Below are 17,500 nucleotides of genomic sequence, written 5' to 3'. Positions count from 1 at the left end.
GATGTTGCCAGTCAGGATGCTCTCTATTGTACATGAGTAGAAGTTCCTAAGGATCTTCTGACTGACTTGGAACTTCCTTAGGCGCCTGAGGAAGTAGAGGCGTTGTCGTGCCTTCTTCACAACACTGTCAATGTGTGTGGTCCATGTCAAGTACTTGAAACTGTTCACTCTCTCAACCGGTGCCCCGTCGATGCTATGGGGGCTGTAGTCCTTGACCCCCGACCTCCTGAAGTCCACAATCATCTCTTTTGTTTTGCTGACGTTCAGGGAGAGGCAGTTCTCCTGACACCACTGTGACAGATTCTCTACCTCTTCCAGGTAGGCCCTCTCGTCGTTGGCAGAGATCAGGCCCACCACTACTGTGTCATCAGCAAATTTGATGATTGTGTTGTTGTTCCGCTGTGCTACGCAGTCATGTGTGTACAGGGAGTAGAGGAGGGGGCTCAGAACACAGCCCTGGGGGGCCCCTATGTTGAGCGTGATGGATGAGGAGGTGCAGTTGCCTGCTCTTACCACCTGGGGTCTGCCCGTCAGGAAGTCCAAGACCCACTGGCAGAGGTCATAGTTCAAGCCCAGGTCCCTGAGCTTGGCTATGAGTTTGGAGGGGACTATGGTATTGAATGCTGAGCTGTAGTCGATGAACAGCATTCTCACATAGTTCCCCTGCCTCTTGTCCAGGTGTGATGCTGCTGTGTGCAGCACATGGGCTATGGCGTCCTCCGTGGACCTGTTGGGGCGATATGCAAATTGCAGGGGGTCCAGGTTGATGGGGAGGGAGGAACAGATGTAGCCCTTCACTAGCTTCTCAAAGCACTTCATGGCTATGGAGGTGAGGGCTACAGGGCGGTAGTCGTTGAGGCAAACGGGCGTAGATTTTTTGGGTACAGGGATGATGGTGGACTTCTTCAGACAGGTGGGGATGACAGCCTGTTCCAAGGACAGGTTGAAGATGTCAGTGAATACCGGGGCCAGTTGGTCGGCACAGACTTTTAGGACGCGGCCGGGGATGCCGTCCGGTCCTGCTGCCTTCCTGATATTCACTTTTTTAAAGATCCGTCTCACCTCATGCTCTGTTACCCTGAACACTGAGTCTCCATCAGCAGACCCCCCCCCCCATTGCCGTGGTTTGTAGGCTGGTGTTGTTATTCACAGCCTCAAACCTCGCATAGAAGGAATTGAGATCATTTGCTAAGGAGATGTCACTGTTCAGTTTGAGGGAGGTGCCTTTGTAATCTGTCATTGTTCTGAGGCCCTGCCACATGCCTCTAGAGTCAGCCTGTTCAAACTGAAGTTCAACTTTATCCCTGTAACGCCGTTTTGCCTCTATTACTGCTCTCCTGACGTTGTATCTTGCCGTCTTGTGTTCTTCCATGTTGCCTGTCACCAGCCCGGTGTTGTATGCTGATGTGCGCACTTTCAGAGCCTCACGGACGGATTTATCTACCCAGGGCTTTTGATTTGGGTAGATTGGATGGATGGAATCCAACAAACACAGAGCATGAGCAGAACCACTTCACTATATCTGATCAACAACTACAGATGAATAAAATAGGATGTATGTATATATATATATATATATATATATATATTAGGGCTGTCAAAATTAATGCTTTAACTTTGGAGATTAACCCTTTTCCCGCCAATAACGTCGTACGACGGGTTTCAAGTTCATGCGAATTCTGCCAATAACAGCGTACGATGTGATTCTGATCAATATTTCATATTTTCGCCATGGTATTCATATTTCACTCACGGAGCCTTGTCATATGCTGCGGGACTCAGCACAACTCTGCAACGCTTCAATACTGCCACCTGGTGGCTGATCGGCGAGTTGCAACCGGAAGTGGATCTCTTGTGATCCCGGTGCATCTCCCTATTCCGTCCGGCCACTCGTTTATCATCCCTGGACTCAACACACACACCGTGGATATGGATCTTTGCCACAACTCAATAATCCACATGATTTGGGCGTATATTAGTATTATACAAACCGGAACTGGATTGCATCGATCCACATCACATGACTGGGATCTGTTTGCTCCACTCTCATCGCCCAACGCTACGAGGAAGCTGCCGTGAGTTTCAGCGTTTTTCATTATCATTTTCGATACAAACTGCTCTGATCTATATATCACCCATACTACATAAATCATTTAACGTCGGTCACAGAATTATAAACGACCCCCCCCCCCCCCCCCCTCCGTTCACCCGCAGATGATCAGTCATAACGTTTAGGACCATGTACAGTTGAAATTTTTTATATAACGTTGATCGGTATCAAACGGCATTTGATAATCTAATATATGCATTTATGTCTATATCTCACGTTCTAGGAAATACTGGCGAAAACGATAAAAACATATTTATACTCTAGGCGGTATTTTCGTATGAATGTGTGAATGAAAAAGTAAAACGTTCCTACATCCTGAACGATATATAATCGATGTTGAATGGGCCATAGGTCAATTTAGCAATACAATTTAAAAAGTTATAGCCCTGCAAAGAAGGTGAACATCTCCATAGACTTACAGTACTGGCAGAGAATGGTATAAGATGATCAAAGTGGTGGCAGGGAATGGGTTAATTTAAATGAATTAAAGCATTAAAATAAATTAATCTAGATTAATCTATGGAGTGAAAAATCTTCAACGTTCTGAACTTTCAGCAGTATATTTGCTTGTTCTTTTTTGCATCGACTCATGCACCTTTTAGAAAATGGAACACATTTTTGTTGTTAATATGATTTATATTACTATTAAAATACTATTAAAATAGTCTTTGAATCTAAATATACTTTCTTTGTGTTGATTTTACATTAATTCTGTGATTTTATTCAAGTAAATATCTGTTACAAGCTTCGGTCTTAAGTAGAAAAATGCTATTTTTAATCTAGATTCATCTAGATTAATTACAGAAAATTGTGAGATTAATTAGTAAAAATCTTTTTAATCTATTGACAGCACTAATATATATATATATACTACATGAATGTGTATAAAACAGTTTTTGTGTGTGAGATGTGCAAAATAAATCTGAATCGTTTTTTTTTTTGTGAAGTGGCCCTTTAAAGACTCTGTAAACAATGTCTCCTCTCTGATCTTTCTTATCATCATTCACCGTGCCGGAGGGACTGTTTTTATAATTTATTATTATGGACTAATTCAATTGGTTCCAGTGAGCAAGTCAAGGTGAATTAATGAAACGGAACAAACTCTTCGTTGGTCAGGCCTGCATTCAATATAGTTATGGGTGAATTTGAAGTGGGGATGACGGGAGGGTATTATTCAGTCATTTATAGATTTGGGGGGAAATGTGATGGAGGACGAAGCCTACATCCCCATCGTTCATTTAAAATGTTCCATTACAAATGATTGTCTTTTGTGCACAAAACCTCAAAGAAAAATGTACATGTCTGCTTTGATTCTGTAGCTCAGTGTCGGGTTAAGATCACTAATGACTGTAGACATCTACTACTAGTCCTTGTTTATGAATGAATTCCCAAACGTGCATTTGCATTCGGATCACAATGCCTTCAGTTGAATGCATCAAGCATTATGGAAATTCATGGAGATTTATGGAAAACCTAAATGCCAGAAAATGCTACAGTAAGCCATTGCTGTATACGCCTGAGTTGGCAAGATAACAACCTATGTATGAAAACGTTTTTTTAAGCCTTGTGATGACTCTAAAATGGCTGCGGAGTGTCTACAAAAAAAACATAGAAGATAATTATGTCTGAAAATGGAAATTATTACATTATTATTAAATAATGAAAGTAAAACTCAATAATCAATATTCATTTTTTTTTGTATCCACTTTTTCTCCTATTTTTTAAATGTTTTCTCCCATCCCAATTTAGCCGTGCCAATTCTCCCCTCCGCTTGAACGTTGCGCACATATGCCCCCCACTGGCCGGTTGTAGGGAGGATAGAAGCCTTGCATCACGTGTCCCCTCCAATACATGTGGAGGCAGCCTGTCACATCTTTTCACCTGCCAGCGCGGACTCTCATTTTGGCGAGGTGTAACGTGTGGGAGGCTCACACTACCCCCGCCATTTCCTGTCTCTGCTGTGCAGGCGTCCCCCAACCGACCTGTAGGAGTCGCTGTCCACAACGTCCAGATTACCACCCATCGACTTCCACCCGCTAACTCTGCCAATTGAGTTAGTATGACGGCCGGCCAAAGCCGGAGGCAACGCCGACAGCCGGATTCGAACCCGGTGTCTCTTGCGTTGGTGATGAGTGCAATGTCCGCTGCGCCACCCAGCCGCCCAATAATCAATATTCTTCAAGTTTTAATCTTAAGCATCCGCTGCTTGCAAAATTGTGCTATTTCAGAGACATGATGGTCTTTATTGTTTGAAACACTGAATATTAGGTGCAATTTATAACAATTTGTTTTCCTAATTGTATACAGCATTTTGCAACAAAACCCTTTGAATGTATTATGTCCGTAAACAACAAACCAACATCGTGCATATGGCAGTAACCTAAAGGCAGGGCCATGGCTTGTAGATCTACTATAATAAAGTAACTTAAAGTCAGAGCCATGGCGAATGAGACCAAGGTCTATCAAACTATTCATATCTTAGACATCTATTGAAATGTGTGTTCATAAACAACAGTGAATAAATAGCTGTCTCGAAATCCTTATTACATCGACTGAAATAAGTCCTATCATGTTGAGTGACATAAATAACCATGCATACTAGTAAAGGCTGTATTGTATGGCTGTATTGCGTTTAGGAATTAAACTATTATTATGTTTTATAAACCACAAACCAACGTACGTTCAGCTTGAACTTGTACAAAGTATCCCAGGGTGAGGGCCATGGTCTGGGAGTCCAGTGTGCTGAGGGTCTTGGCAGCGGTGGTTCCAGTGATGGGCGCTCCGCTCAGCTGAACATAGTAGGTCATCTCTGCTGGGCTCCTGGGTCCAGGCAGCCGACGCATGCTCACCATCTGGAGTGAGACGGACGAGAGATGTGCCGTGAGCCACTAGTAGTAACCACAATAATACTGTATGGTAGGAACTTGGAACTTGGATTGCTTAGCAACAGGGAACTAATTGCTGTTGGTGGGGGAGGATGATGGGAAATCAAATGTTGTATAGAGCTTTTTCAATGGAATCGTATTGCTAGGGGAACAGCTTGGGCTTTTATTTCCTCTCGTATTAGCAAACACTAATACTCATGGTCATACTGTATGGTGGTTTCTGGAGACTGTTATGTGACTGTCATCAGATGCACGTAACATTACGTTCACCTGCACCTTTTTTCATTCAAATAGATAAAGTTGATTGTCAAAGCTACAGTTTAAATTGGCATAGCATCGTCGTCTAAACAGGACTCAAATTTGAATGATGTGAGCTACCTAACGGAGTGCATCTGCAATTATCCATTTTAACAAGCAAATGTCCGAAATGTATTGCAAAACATTTGTATAAAATACATGCAAAGGAACCTGTAGTTTTATGGAGAGGGGGGAAAAACAAGGCAATTTTGTCTGGACATTTTACTGGGTTAGCAGAGCAAACAACTGCAATGAGCCCTTTCAAGATGGCATAAAAGTCATGTAGGTGCTCAGGTAATAATTACTACCGCTGCACGGCCTCTGGTAATATTAACGCTGTCCAAGAGAGGTGCAGCCGTTCCAGACAGAATAACATTCATGTAGGTCCTCAGGTAATAATCACAACCACCTTTCCCTGGGAGGCTAACGCTGATGCCATCTGGAGAACCGTATGTACTCTTTGAGTGTAACCCTATTGATGTTGTATTCTTTATCACAGCTGAAGAGCAGGCAATATTATTGTGGCCACCTAGCAAGTTAGTCAGGGCAGTCACTATTACCGCTTTCAGGAAGACACGGTTCTGGTTCTAGCTCTGGTTCCGTTCTGGAGTCTCAGAACCTTGGTGCTTTTTGGCAAACCAGTCCGTGTTCACACCAGTTTAAGTGTAACCAAAGTTCCACAGCCCTCTGTCATCAGCGTTGCTGAAGGCAGATGGAAGTAAACACAACACTGGCAAAATGACGGATCGCATTGATTATCTTTTTTGAGTTTATTAATTATTTGCTCTGACGTTTTAGTGAACCCAGCCATGGCCATCTCTTTCACAGGTTTGGCATACAGCTTGCTTTTTCTAGTGCTACCATTTTGTTTCCTCGGCAGACCATGCAAATAATAATTTTCCATTGACTTGGACATTGTTGACATTGTTGTCAGTCACTGACTTCGTCTCCTTCCTTCTTCCTCTCGTCTTCACAGCCTAGAATAGGACACGCCCACTGATGATGTTACGGTTCGCATTGGAAAAAACGTAAATGTTTTGGTTCCAGCTGAGAACGAACTTTTCAGGTTCCGAACCAATTTATTTTCAGTCTGAAGGCGGCGGCCGGTTCAAAATCATGTGTGGGAACTGGCACGGAGCCCTGCCGGTGGGAAAGAAGTCCTATCTGTATTCAACGGGTTGCTGGTTCAGTCACTGCTATCACGGTGTCCTCAGGTGTGTACAGTACAGTACCTGCCACAAGAACAAGTATAAAAAATGTGCCACCATTAGCTGGACTACTATGGTACAATACGATGGGAAGTTACCTGAAATATGTAATTGATTGTGTTGTTGTATTTTAATCTGTAAAAATTTATAACCCATACTCATACAGTATAGAAAGGGCAATTGGGACATTTCTCTCTTCTTCTTTTGACCTCTGTACAGAAGATGGATCACTAGTAAGAGCAAACCACTGCAACATAACTGCACTCAGCGAAGTGCCTCAGGATGACTTGGCAGCACTTGAAATATCAATTTCCTCACAACATACAGTACATCAAACTCTTTTTTAATATAAGTAATACATCACAACGGTTTAATCAAGTCTGGTCATTTCATGTTGTCACGAAAGGGGAGGCTGTATATGTATACTGCATTTAACAGCTGGACGGTCTCTGACTCACATTTATTCACTCCCTCCCTCTCTCTCTCTCTCTCTCTTTCTATCTCTCTATCTCTGAACATAAAACTGGTCATGTGTGACTTGCCATAAAACCTCTAGCCTGTGGTGATACATAAAACCAGGAGGAGTAGATCGGCTTCTTAATTCACCCAATAAGAGAGAGAGAGAGAGAGAGAGAGAGAGAGAGAGAGAGAGAGAGAGAGAGAGAGAGAGAGAGAGAGAGAGAGAGAGAGAGAGAGAGAGAGAGAGAGAGAGAGAGCATGCATCAGATGATCATGCATCAGACCGTGCATCAGATGATCAGCAAGATTTTCTCATTTGTGGTCCAGGACAAAACCACTGGAATATAACACTGTAATAATGGAATACAAATCTTTTACCATTTCAAGCTGGAATATACAAGGTCAACTGCCCTTGGAACAAAGAGCAGAAACCCAGACTTTACCACAGAAATGTCAAACACAGACATACATCATGGTCCTACAAGAGACATGGCACAGAGGAAATAGTCCTACTGGCTGCCCTGCAAACTACAGAGAGCTGTTGGTACCATCCACCAAGCTAACAGGGGTCAAACAGGGGAGAGACTCTGGAGGCATGCTAATATGGTACAAATCAGAACTAACCCACTCCATAAAGCTAAAACTGGAGCTTTTTTCATCTGGTTAAAAATAAATAAGGAACTTACATCAACCGAGAAAGATATCTACCTGTGTGCCACCTACATCCCCCCAATTGAATCCCCATACTACAAGGAAGACATGTTCCTAATCCTACAAGACGAAATCAACCAGTTCCAGCCTTGCGGTCACATTATAGTCTGTGGGGACCTCAATGCCAGGACAGGACGAGAACCTGACACTCTCAGCACACAGGGAGACAAACACTACAAATGGAAGGAAAGTAGTATGGAAGCATTCCAATCCGCTATCAAGCTACAAAAAGTCCAATCCAAATTAGAGCCATTCCTAGAAAAAAACTTCCAACACAACAGCAAAAGTGTAAACGGGGCGGTAGAAAACCTCAATAACATAATTATTTGACCTTACAGCTTCCTTATCCAACCTAAAGGCCTCAAATAGGAAAGCGAGGAAAAATAAAAAATATGCATGACAAATGGTATGATAATGATTGTAAAAATCTCAGGAAGAAATTAAGGAACCTATCAAACCAAAAACACAGAGACCCAGACAACCAGAACACACGTCTCCAATACAGTGAAACACTGAAACATTACAAAAACACAGTCAGGAAAAAAAGGGACCAACATGTTAGAAACCAGCTAAAAGATATAGAGGAATCCATAAAAACAAATTACTTCTGGGAAAACTGGAACAAACTAAACAAAGTACACCACGAGGAGCTACCCATCCAAAATGGAGATGTATGGGTAAACCACTTCTCCAATCTCTTTAGCCCAATACAAAAAAATGAACAGCAAAAACACATACAAGATAAACTACAAAGCCTGGAGTCAACCATAAAAGACTACCAGAACCCGCTAGACTCCCCAATCACCTACAAGAACTACAGGACAAAAGAAAATCACTTAAAACCAAGAAGGCCTGCGGAGTGGATGGTATCCTAAATGAAATGATCATATTCACAGACTCCAAAAATTCCAATTGGCTATACTAAAACTCCTTAACATTGTCCTTAGCTCTGGGATCTTCCCCAATATCTGGAACCAAGGACTTATAACACCGCTCCACAAAAAGGGAGACAAATACGACCCAAACAATTACCGTGGGATCTGTGTCAACAGCAACCTTGGAAAAATCCACAGACTCATACATTTCCTCACAAACAACAATACCTTGAGCAAATCACAGATTGGCTTCCTACCAAATCACCGTACAACAGACCACATTCTTACCCTCAGCACCCTAATCGACAACCAAATAAATAAAAATAAAAGCAAAGAATACTCCTGTTTCGTTGACTTCCAAAAAGCATTTGACTCAATTTGGCACGAGGGTCTGCTGTACAAACTGTTAGATAGTGGCATTGGAGGGAAAACCTACGACCTCATAAAGTCAATGTACACCAACAACACATGTGCTGTGAGGATTGAGGGAAAACACACAGACTTCTTCCCTCAACGCCATGGGGTTAGACAGGGGTGCAGTTTGAGTCCAACCCTCTTCAACATATACATAAATGAACTGGCAAAAACATTGGAACAAACTGCAGCACCTGGCATCCCCCTAGCAAACACAGAAGTCAAATGCCTACTGTTTGCAGATGACCTTGTGCTGCTGTCCCCAACAAAAGAAGGGCTACAACAGCACCTTGACCTTCTGCACAAATTCTCCCAGACATGGGCACTGACAGTAAACCTAAACAAAACTAAAATTATGACATTCCAAAAAAGGCCCAGCCTACAACAACAAAAACACAAATTCCTCCTAGACACAATTTCCCTAGAACACACAAAAAACTACACATATCTCGGCCTAAACATCAGTGCTACAGGAAACTTCAATCAAGCTGTGAACGACCTGAGAGACAAAGCAAGAAGGGCTTTCTATGCCATAAAAAGGAACATCAAGTTAGACATTCCAATCAAAATCTGGCTCAAAATATTAGACTCCGTCATAGAACCGATTTCCCTATATGGTTGTGAAGTCTGGGGCTTGCAAACCAAGACTTCACCAAATGGGACAAATACCCAACTGAGACTCTGCATGCAGAATTTTGCAAATCCATTCTCCGCACCCAACGGAATACGCCAAATAATGCATGCAGAGCAGAACTAGGAAGATACCCACTAATCATCAAAATTCAAAAAAGAGCATTCAAATTCCACAATCACCTAAAAGAAAGCGACCCAGACACACTCCACAACATAGCCCTCACCCACAGAGAGACCCTTGATAGATGCCCAATCAGCCAGTTGGTTCTGGGACTCTGCTCACAAACACAAGCAGAGCCACCAGACAGAAACCACACTGGACTAAATCAAATTATAAGAAAACAAAAAGAAAACTATCTGACACATTGGAAAGAAACAACCCAAAACCAGAGCAAATTGAAATGCTATTGGGCCCTAAACAGAGAGTACACAGTGGCAGAATACCTGAGCACTGTGACTGACCCAAAACTAAGAAGATCCTTGACTAGGTACAGACTCAGCGAGCACAGCCTAGCCATTGAGAAAGGCCGCCATAGGCAGACCTGGCTCCCAAGCGAAGACAGACTGTGCACCCACTGCACACAAGATGAGGTGGAGACCGAGCTCCACTTCTTAACAACCTGCCCACTATACCAAGACATCAGAGACATATACTTCCCACAAATTGCAAACACCCAAAGAGACTTTGAAAACATGGACAATAACTCAAAACTCCCATACCTACTGGGAGAAATACAAGAATGTGCAAACACAGCAGCAAGATGTGTGAGCTGCTGTGACAAGAAAAGGACATCCAGCGGAATGCAACCACCATAAAGACTGTACAAGAAATTCCGTCTGTAATGTACTGATTTCTTTTGTTTTCTCTGTTTGATTGTTTTGTTTTGTTTGGCTTTGGCAATGTAAACGTATGTTTCCCGTGTGAATAAAGCCCATTTGAATTTGAATTTGAGAGAGAGAGAGAGAGAGAGAGAGAGAGAGAGAGAGAGAGAGAGAGAGAGAGAGAGAGAGAGAGAGAGAGAGAGAGAGAGAGAGAGGGAGAGACAGAGGGAGAGAGAGAGAGACACAGAGAGAGAGAGAGAGAGAGACACTCACATACTCCCACACGCACATGCAAAACAAACGTGCACACGCACGTACACAATTACACCTTTTCGACACACGCACACACTTTCTCTCTTGATTAAAACACACGTCCCCAACCACACACACACACACACACACACACGCACACACACACACACACACACACACACACACGCACACACACACGCACACACTGCGAAATGTCTTGGAGGTATTGGAGATGTCTCTGGCTTCTGGTAGCTCAAAACAGAGGAGACACCGTGTTCCATATAAAGGAGAACAGTGTTTGAGTGCCTGGGGTCTGGGAAACAGAAGCTCCAACCGCCGTACGTTATGTACGTGGGTGTTTACTTCAGGACTGTCACCGAGGAACTGAGCGTCTACTAACCCCAGTGTACGAAAGAATCACAAAGACACATCTCTCGGGGAAGGAAGACCTGAGATCACAGCTTGTGAGGCCCAGGGTCACTCTCCTAGAGAGAAGGAAGACCTGAGACCACAGCCTGTGAGGCCCAGGGTCACTGTCCTAGAGAGAAGGAAGACCTGAGACCACAGCTTGTGAGGCCCAGGGTCACTCTCCTAGAGAGAAGGAAGACCTGAGACCACAGCTTGTGAGGCCCAGGGTCACTCTCCTAGAGAGAAGGAAGACCTGAGACCACAGCTTGTGAGGCCCAGGGTCACTGTCCTAGAGAGAAGGAAGACCTGAGTCCACAGCCTGTGAGGCCCAGGGTCACTCTCCTAGAGAGAAGGAAGACCTGAGTCCACAGCTTGTGAGGCCCAGGGTCACTCTCCTAGAGAGAAGGAAGACCTGAGACCACAGCTTGTGAGGCCCAGGGTCACTCTCCTAGAGAGAAGGAAGACCTGAGACCACAGCTTGTGAGGCCCAGGGTCACTCTCCTAGAGAGAAGGAAGACCTGAGACCACAGCTTGTGAGGCCCAGGGTCACTGTCCTAGAGAGAAGGAAGACCTGAGACCACAGCTTGTGAGGCCCAGGGTCACTCTCCTAGAGAGAAGGAAGACCTGAGTCCACAGCTTGTGAGGCCCAGGGTCACTCTCCTAGAGAGAAGGAAGACCTGAGACCACAGCTTGTGAGGCCCAGGGTCACTCTCCTAGAGAGAAGGAAGACCTGAGACCACAGCTTGTGAGGCCCAGGGTCACTCTCCTAGAGAGAAGGAAGACCTGAGACCACAGCTTGTGAGGCCCAGGGTCACTCTCCTAGAGAGAAGGAAGACCTGAGTCCACAGCTTGTGAGGCCCAGGGTCACTCTCCTAGAGAGAAGGAAGACCTGAGTCCACAGCCTGTGAGGCCCAGGGTCACTCTCCTAGAGAGAAGGAAGACCTGAGTCCACAGCTTGTGAGGCCCAGGGTCACTCTCCTAGAGAGAAGGAAGACCTGAGACCACAGCTTGTGAGGCCCAGGGTCACTCTCCTAGAGAGAAGGAAGACCTGAGACCACAGCTTGTGAGGCCCGGGGTCACTCTCCTAGAGAGAAGGAAGACCTGAGACCACAGCTTGTGAGGCCCAGGGTCACTCTCCTAGAGAGAAGGAGGACCTGATACCACAGCTTGTGAGGCCCAGGGTCACTCTCCTAGAGAGAAGGAAGACCTGAGACCACAGCTTGTGAGGCCCAGGGTCACTCTCCTAGAGAAGGAAGACCTGAGACCACAGCTTGTGAGGCCCAGGGTCACTCTCCTAGAGAGAAGGAAGACCTGAGTCCACAGCTTGTGAGGCCCAGGGTCACTCTCCTAGAGAAGGAAGACCTGAGACCACAGCTTGTGAGGCCCGGGGTCACTCTCCTAGAGAGAAGGAAGACCTGAGACCACAGCTTGTGAGGCCCAGGGTCACTCTCCTAGAGAAGGAAGACCTGAGACCACAGCCTGTGAGGCCCAGGGTCACTCTCCTAGAGAAGGAAGACCTGAGTCCACAGCCTGTGAGGCCCAGGGTCACTCTCCTAGAGAAGGAAGACCTGAGTCCACAGCTTGTGAGGCCCAGGGTCACTCTCCTAGAGAAGGAAGACCTGAGTCCACAGCTTGTGAGGCCCAGGGTCACTCTCCTAGAGAGAAGGAAGACCTGACACCACAGCTTGTGAGGCCCAGGGTCACTCTCCTAGAGAGAAGGAAGACCTGAGACCACAGCTTGTGAGGCCCAGGGTCACTCTCCTAGAGAGAAGGAAGACCTGAGTCCACAGCCTGTGAGGCCCAGGGTCACTCTCCTAGAGAGAAGGAAGACCTGAGTCCACAGCTTGTGAGGCCCAGGGTCACTCTCCTAGAGAGAAGGAAGGCCTGAGACCACAGCTTGTGAGACCCAGGGTCACTCTCCTAGAGAGAAGGAAGGCCTGAGACCACAGCTTGTGAGGTCCAGGGTCACTCTCCTAGAGAGAAGGAAGACCTGAGACCACAGCTTGTGAGGCCCAGGGTCACTGTCCTAGAGAGAAGGAAGGCCTGAGACCACAGCTTGTGAGGCCCAGGGTCACTCTCCTAGAGAAGGAAGACCTGAGACCACAGCTTGTGAGGCCCAGGGTCACTCTCCTAGAGAAGGAAGACCTGAGACCACAGCTTGTGAGGCCCAGGGTCACTCTCCTAGAGAGAAGGAAGACCTGAGACCACAGCTTGTGAGGCCCAGGGTCACTCTCCTAGAGAGAAGGAAGACCTGAGACCACAGCGTGTGAGGCCCAGGGTCACTCTCCTAGAGAGAAGGAAGACCTGAGTCCACAGCTTGTGAGGCCCAGGGTCACTCTCCTAGAGAGAAGGAAGACCTGAGACCACAGCTTGTGAGGCCCAGGGTCACTCTCCTAGAGAGAAGGAAGACCTGAGTCCACAGCTTGTGAGGCCCAGGGTCACTCTCCTAGAGAGAAGGAAGACCTGAGACCACAGCCTGTGAGGCCCAGGGTCACTCTCCTAGAGAGAAGGAAGACCTGAGACCACAGCTTGTGAGGCCCAGGGTCACTCTCCTAGAGAGAAGGAAGGCCTGAGACCACAGCTTGTGAGGCCCAGGGTCACTCTCCTAGAGAAGGAAGACCTGAGTCCACAGCTTGTGAGGCCCAGGGTCACTCTCCTAGAGAAGGAAGACCTGAGTCCACAGCCTGTGAGGCCCAGGGTCACTGTCCTAGAGAGAAGGAAGACCTGAGTCCACAGCTTGTGAGGCCCAGGGTCACTCTCCTAGAGAGAAGGAAGACCTGAGACCACAGCTTGTGAGGCCCGGGGTCACTCTCCTAGAGAGAAGGAAGACCTGAGACCACAGCTTGTGAGGCCCAGGGTCACTCTCCTAGAGAAGGAAGACCTGAGACCGCAGCCTGTGAGGCCCAGGGTCACTCTCCTAGAGAAGGAAGACCTGAGTCCACAGCCTGTGAGGCCCAGGGTCACTCTCCTAGAGAAGGAAGACCTGAGACCACAGCTTGTGAGGCCCAGGGTCACTCTCCTAGAGAGAAGGAAGACCTGAGTCCACAGCCTGTGAGGCCCAGGGTCACTCTCCTAGAGAGAAGGAAGACCTGAGTCCACAGCTTGTGAGGCCCAGGGTCACTCTCCTAGAGAGAAGGAAGACCTGAGACCACAGCTTGTGAGGCCCAGGGTCACTCTCCTAGAGAGAAGGAAGACCTGAGTCCACAGCTTGTGAGGCCCAGGGTCACTCTCCTAGAGAAGGAAGACCTGAGTCCACAGCCTGTGAGGCCCAGGGTCACTCTCCTAGAGAGAAGGAAGACCTGAGTCCACAGCTTGTGAGGCCCAGGGTCACTCTCCTAGAGAGAAGGAAGACCTGAGTCCACAGCTTGTGAGGCCCAGGGTCACTCTCCTAGAGAGAAGGAGGACCTGATACCACAGCTTGTGAGGCCCAGGGTCACTCTCCTAGAGAGAAGGAAGACCTGAGACCACAGCTTGTGAGGCCCAGGGTCACTCTCCTAGAGAAGGAAGACCTGAGACCACAGCTTGTGAGGCCCAGGGTCACTCTCCTAGAGAGAAGGAAGACCTGAGACCACAGCTTGTGAGGCCCGGGGTCACTCTCCTAGAGAGAAGGAAGACCTGAGACCACAGCTTGTGAGGCCCAGGGTCACTCTCCTAGAGAGAAGGAGGACCTGATACCACAGCTTGTGAGGCCCAGGGTCACTCTCCTAGAGAGAAGGAAGACCTGAGACCACAGCTTGTGAGGCCCAGGGTCACTCTCCTAGAGAAGGAAGACCTGAGACCACAGCTTGTGAGGCCCAGGGTCACTCTCCTAGAGAGAAGGAAGACCTGAGTCCACAGCTTGTGAGGCCCAGGGTCACTCTCCTAGAGAAGGAAGACCTGAGACCACAGCTTGTGAGGCCCGGGGTCACTCTCCTAGAGAGAAGGAAGACCTGAGACCACAGCTTGTGAGGCCCAGGGTCACTCTCCTAGAGAAGGAAGACCTGAGACCACAGCCTGTGAGGCCCAGGGTCACTCTCCTAGAGAAGGAAGACCTGAGTCCACAGCCTGTGAGGCCCAGGGTCACTCTCCTAGAGAAGGAAGACCTGAGACCACAGCTTGTGAGGCCCAGGGTCACTCTCCTAGAGAAGGAAGACCTGAGTCCACAGCTTGTGAGGCCCAGGATCACTCTCCTAGAGAGAAGGAAGACCTGACACCACAGCTTGTGAGGCCCAGGGTCACTCTCCTAGAGAGAAGAAAGACCTGAGACCACAGCTTGTGAGGCCCAGGGTCACTCTCCTAGAGAGAAGGAAGACCTGAGTCCACAGCCTGTGAGGTCCAGGGTCACTCTCCTAGAGAGAAGGAAGACCTGAGACCACAGCTTGTGAGGCCCAGGGTCACTGTCCTAGAGAGAAGGAAGGCCTGAGACCACAGCTTGTGAGGCCCAGGGTCACTCTCCTAGAGAAGGAAGACCTGAGACCACAGCTTGTGAGGCCCAGGGTGACTCTCCTAGAGAGAAGGAAGACCTGAGTCCACAGCTAAAACTAACATGGTTGGCCAGGCAGGAGAAAAGTTTATAAAGGCACCATTTAAAAAAGCCCAATCCCCTTTAAGTGTTACTTTGGATAGTCACACACAACAGGTGCAGTCATGGTTAGAAGCCCGGCATGGGGCCAATAATGATCCTACTCTGAGGGCTCTATCTCCGCAAGAAGATACAGTAGATTTTTAAGCCCGGCTAGTGGTCCGTATCCGCTTCCATTCATTTGTGCTGAGCTAGGCTATGTCAGTCTTTTCATACGGAGCAGAAGCATGGACGCTGAATGAAGAGGCAAAGAGGATGATAGACTCTTTTGAAATGTGGACGCTGAGGAAGATGCTGAAGATAACATGGAAGTAGGGGTGGACGGTATGGTCTAAAATTTATATCACGGTATAATTTGAAGCATAGACGGTAACGGTATATATCACGGTATCATCGTTTTTGATAATTTTTTTTTTTTTTTTATATAATTTTTATTTTTTTTTATAAAATATATATATCATATAATTAGACTTGTACTTGTATTATCTGCGAGACATCGCCACCACGCAACAAGCTCCACTGTCTGTGTGTACTCTAGTAGCCTCCAGCTACGGCCAGGATTCTCCGGAGCTGCACCTGGACCTATACTCGAGTAGCCTCGAGCAGAGCTACGGCCAGGATTCTCCGGCGCTGCACCTGGACCCTATTGTATTGGTATAACGTTAGCAAGCCCTCAGCTCGAATACGCATCGAATCAGTGTTATAAGACATTGATATCAGGACCTATCTGTAGCTACTGCTAGCCGGATATATAACGTTAATACAACGCCTCAGTGAATTATTTAGTTCAATGGGACATTTTGTTTTGAACGGTGAACTAACTTGCGTTAACGTGAGCTAACAGCTAACGGAGCTATCATACACATCTCTACTAGACTTGATGGAGCGTTTGTTGATGTCAGGAGCTATCGGTAGCTGGCCGGCTAGATACCGTTCGGTTAGACAATGCCTCATCATGTATTAAACTAAAAGTGAATAGTTGACTGGGTCATTTTGTAACGGTAGCTAAGCTAACGTTAGCTCAGGGAGACGCCGTCGTCCTCCCGACCATGTTCTATAGATATCTATGCTCCCGACAGCTCCCGTGTCCCGTCCCACTAGACTACTAGACCCGTGTTTACATGCGTGCGGTAGGGGCTGGCACGCCCACTGCGCAAAGCCTCCTAAATAACTTTTTCCAGTTCGCACATATCTATTATCTATGACTAATTCTATCTATTTTTAGGGGCAAATGCGAGTGAAATAGTCACGCTGTGGTTACATGACGTCATTGCTATTTTAGAGCTGCTCTACCCGGTTACACGGTATAGTCAAAATCCATACCGTAGAGCAAATTCATACCGTTTATACCGTATACCGTTTATACCGTCCACCCCTACATGGAAGGATAAGATCAAGAATGAGGAGGTACTGAGAAGAGCGGATATGCAAGGAGGACAGCTGCTGGAGAGGTTGACAAAGAGAAAGATGGAGTTGTGCGGGCATGTTCTGAGAGGATCCAGCGGGGAGATGTTCAAGAAGGTGGTGATGGGGAAGGTGGATGGAAAGAGAGGAAGTGGAAGACCAAGAAGAGGCTGGGTAGACGACGTCTGTGATTGGAGCGGAGTGAGAGGCGGAGTCACAGAGTTGGAGAGAAGAAGTGGGGACAGAATGGGTTGGAGAGTGATAGGCAACCTTCGGAACGAAGAAGCCACCTAATGATGATGATAGGCTAGCTTGCAGGCAGACAGCTTTCTACGTAAAGCACAGAGAGGAAATTGGTATCTATCTTCTTGTCTGACGCTGGAGAAGACAGTGAGTGCATTTCCCATAATGTTGGTGTGTTCCTTTAAAGCTTTGTTGTTTGCTTTTTATTATACTTATAT

General features: G+C 46.8%; 1 protein-coding gene across 1 annotated transcript in view; it reads right to left on the bottom strand.

The window, feature by feature from the left end:
* LOC311229459 (UPF0606 protein KIAA1549L-like) overlaps positions 1 to 17,500 on the bottom strand; it is a gene marked incomplete at both ends in the record, with an annotated part of 283,918 nt that overhangs the window by 176,740 nt on the left and 89,678 nt on the right. The window contains 1 exon segment of the mRNA XM_084315540.1: positions 4,791 to 4,962. Coding sequence (XP_084171666.1) covers positions 4,791 to 4,962 — 172 coding nt within the window.

This window comes from Notolepis coatsorum (genome assembly GCF_963971535.1).
Source record: "Notolepis coatsorum genome assembly, chromosome: 6".
NCBI classification, from domain to species: Eukaryota; Metazoa; Chordata; class Actinopteri; order Aulopiformes; family Paralepididae; genus Notolepis; species Notolepis coatsorum.
The sequence above is the reverse complement of the archived record's forward strand: the minus strand, read 5'-3'. Positions and strand labels throughout refer to the sequence as shown.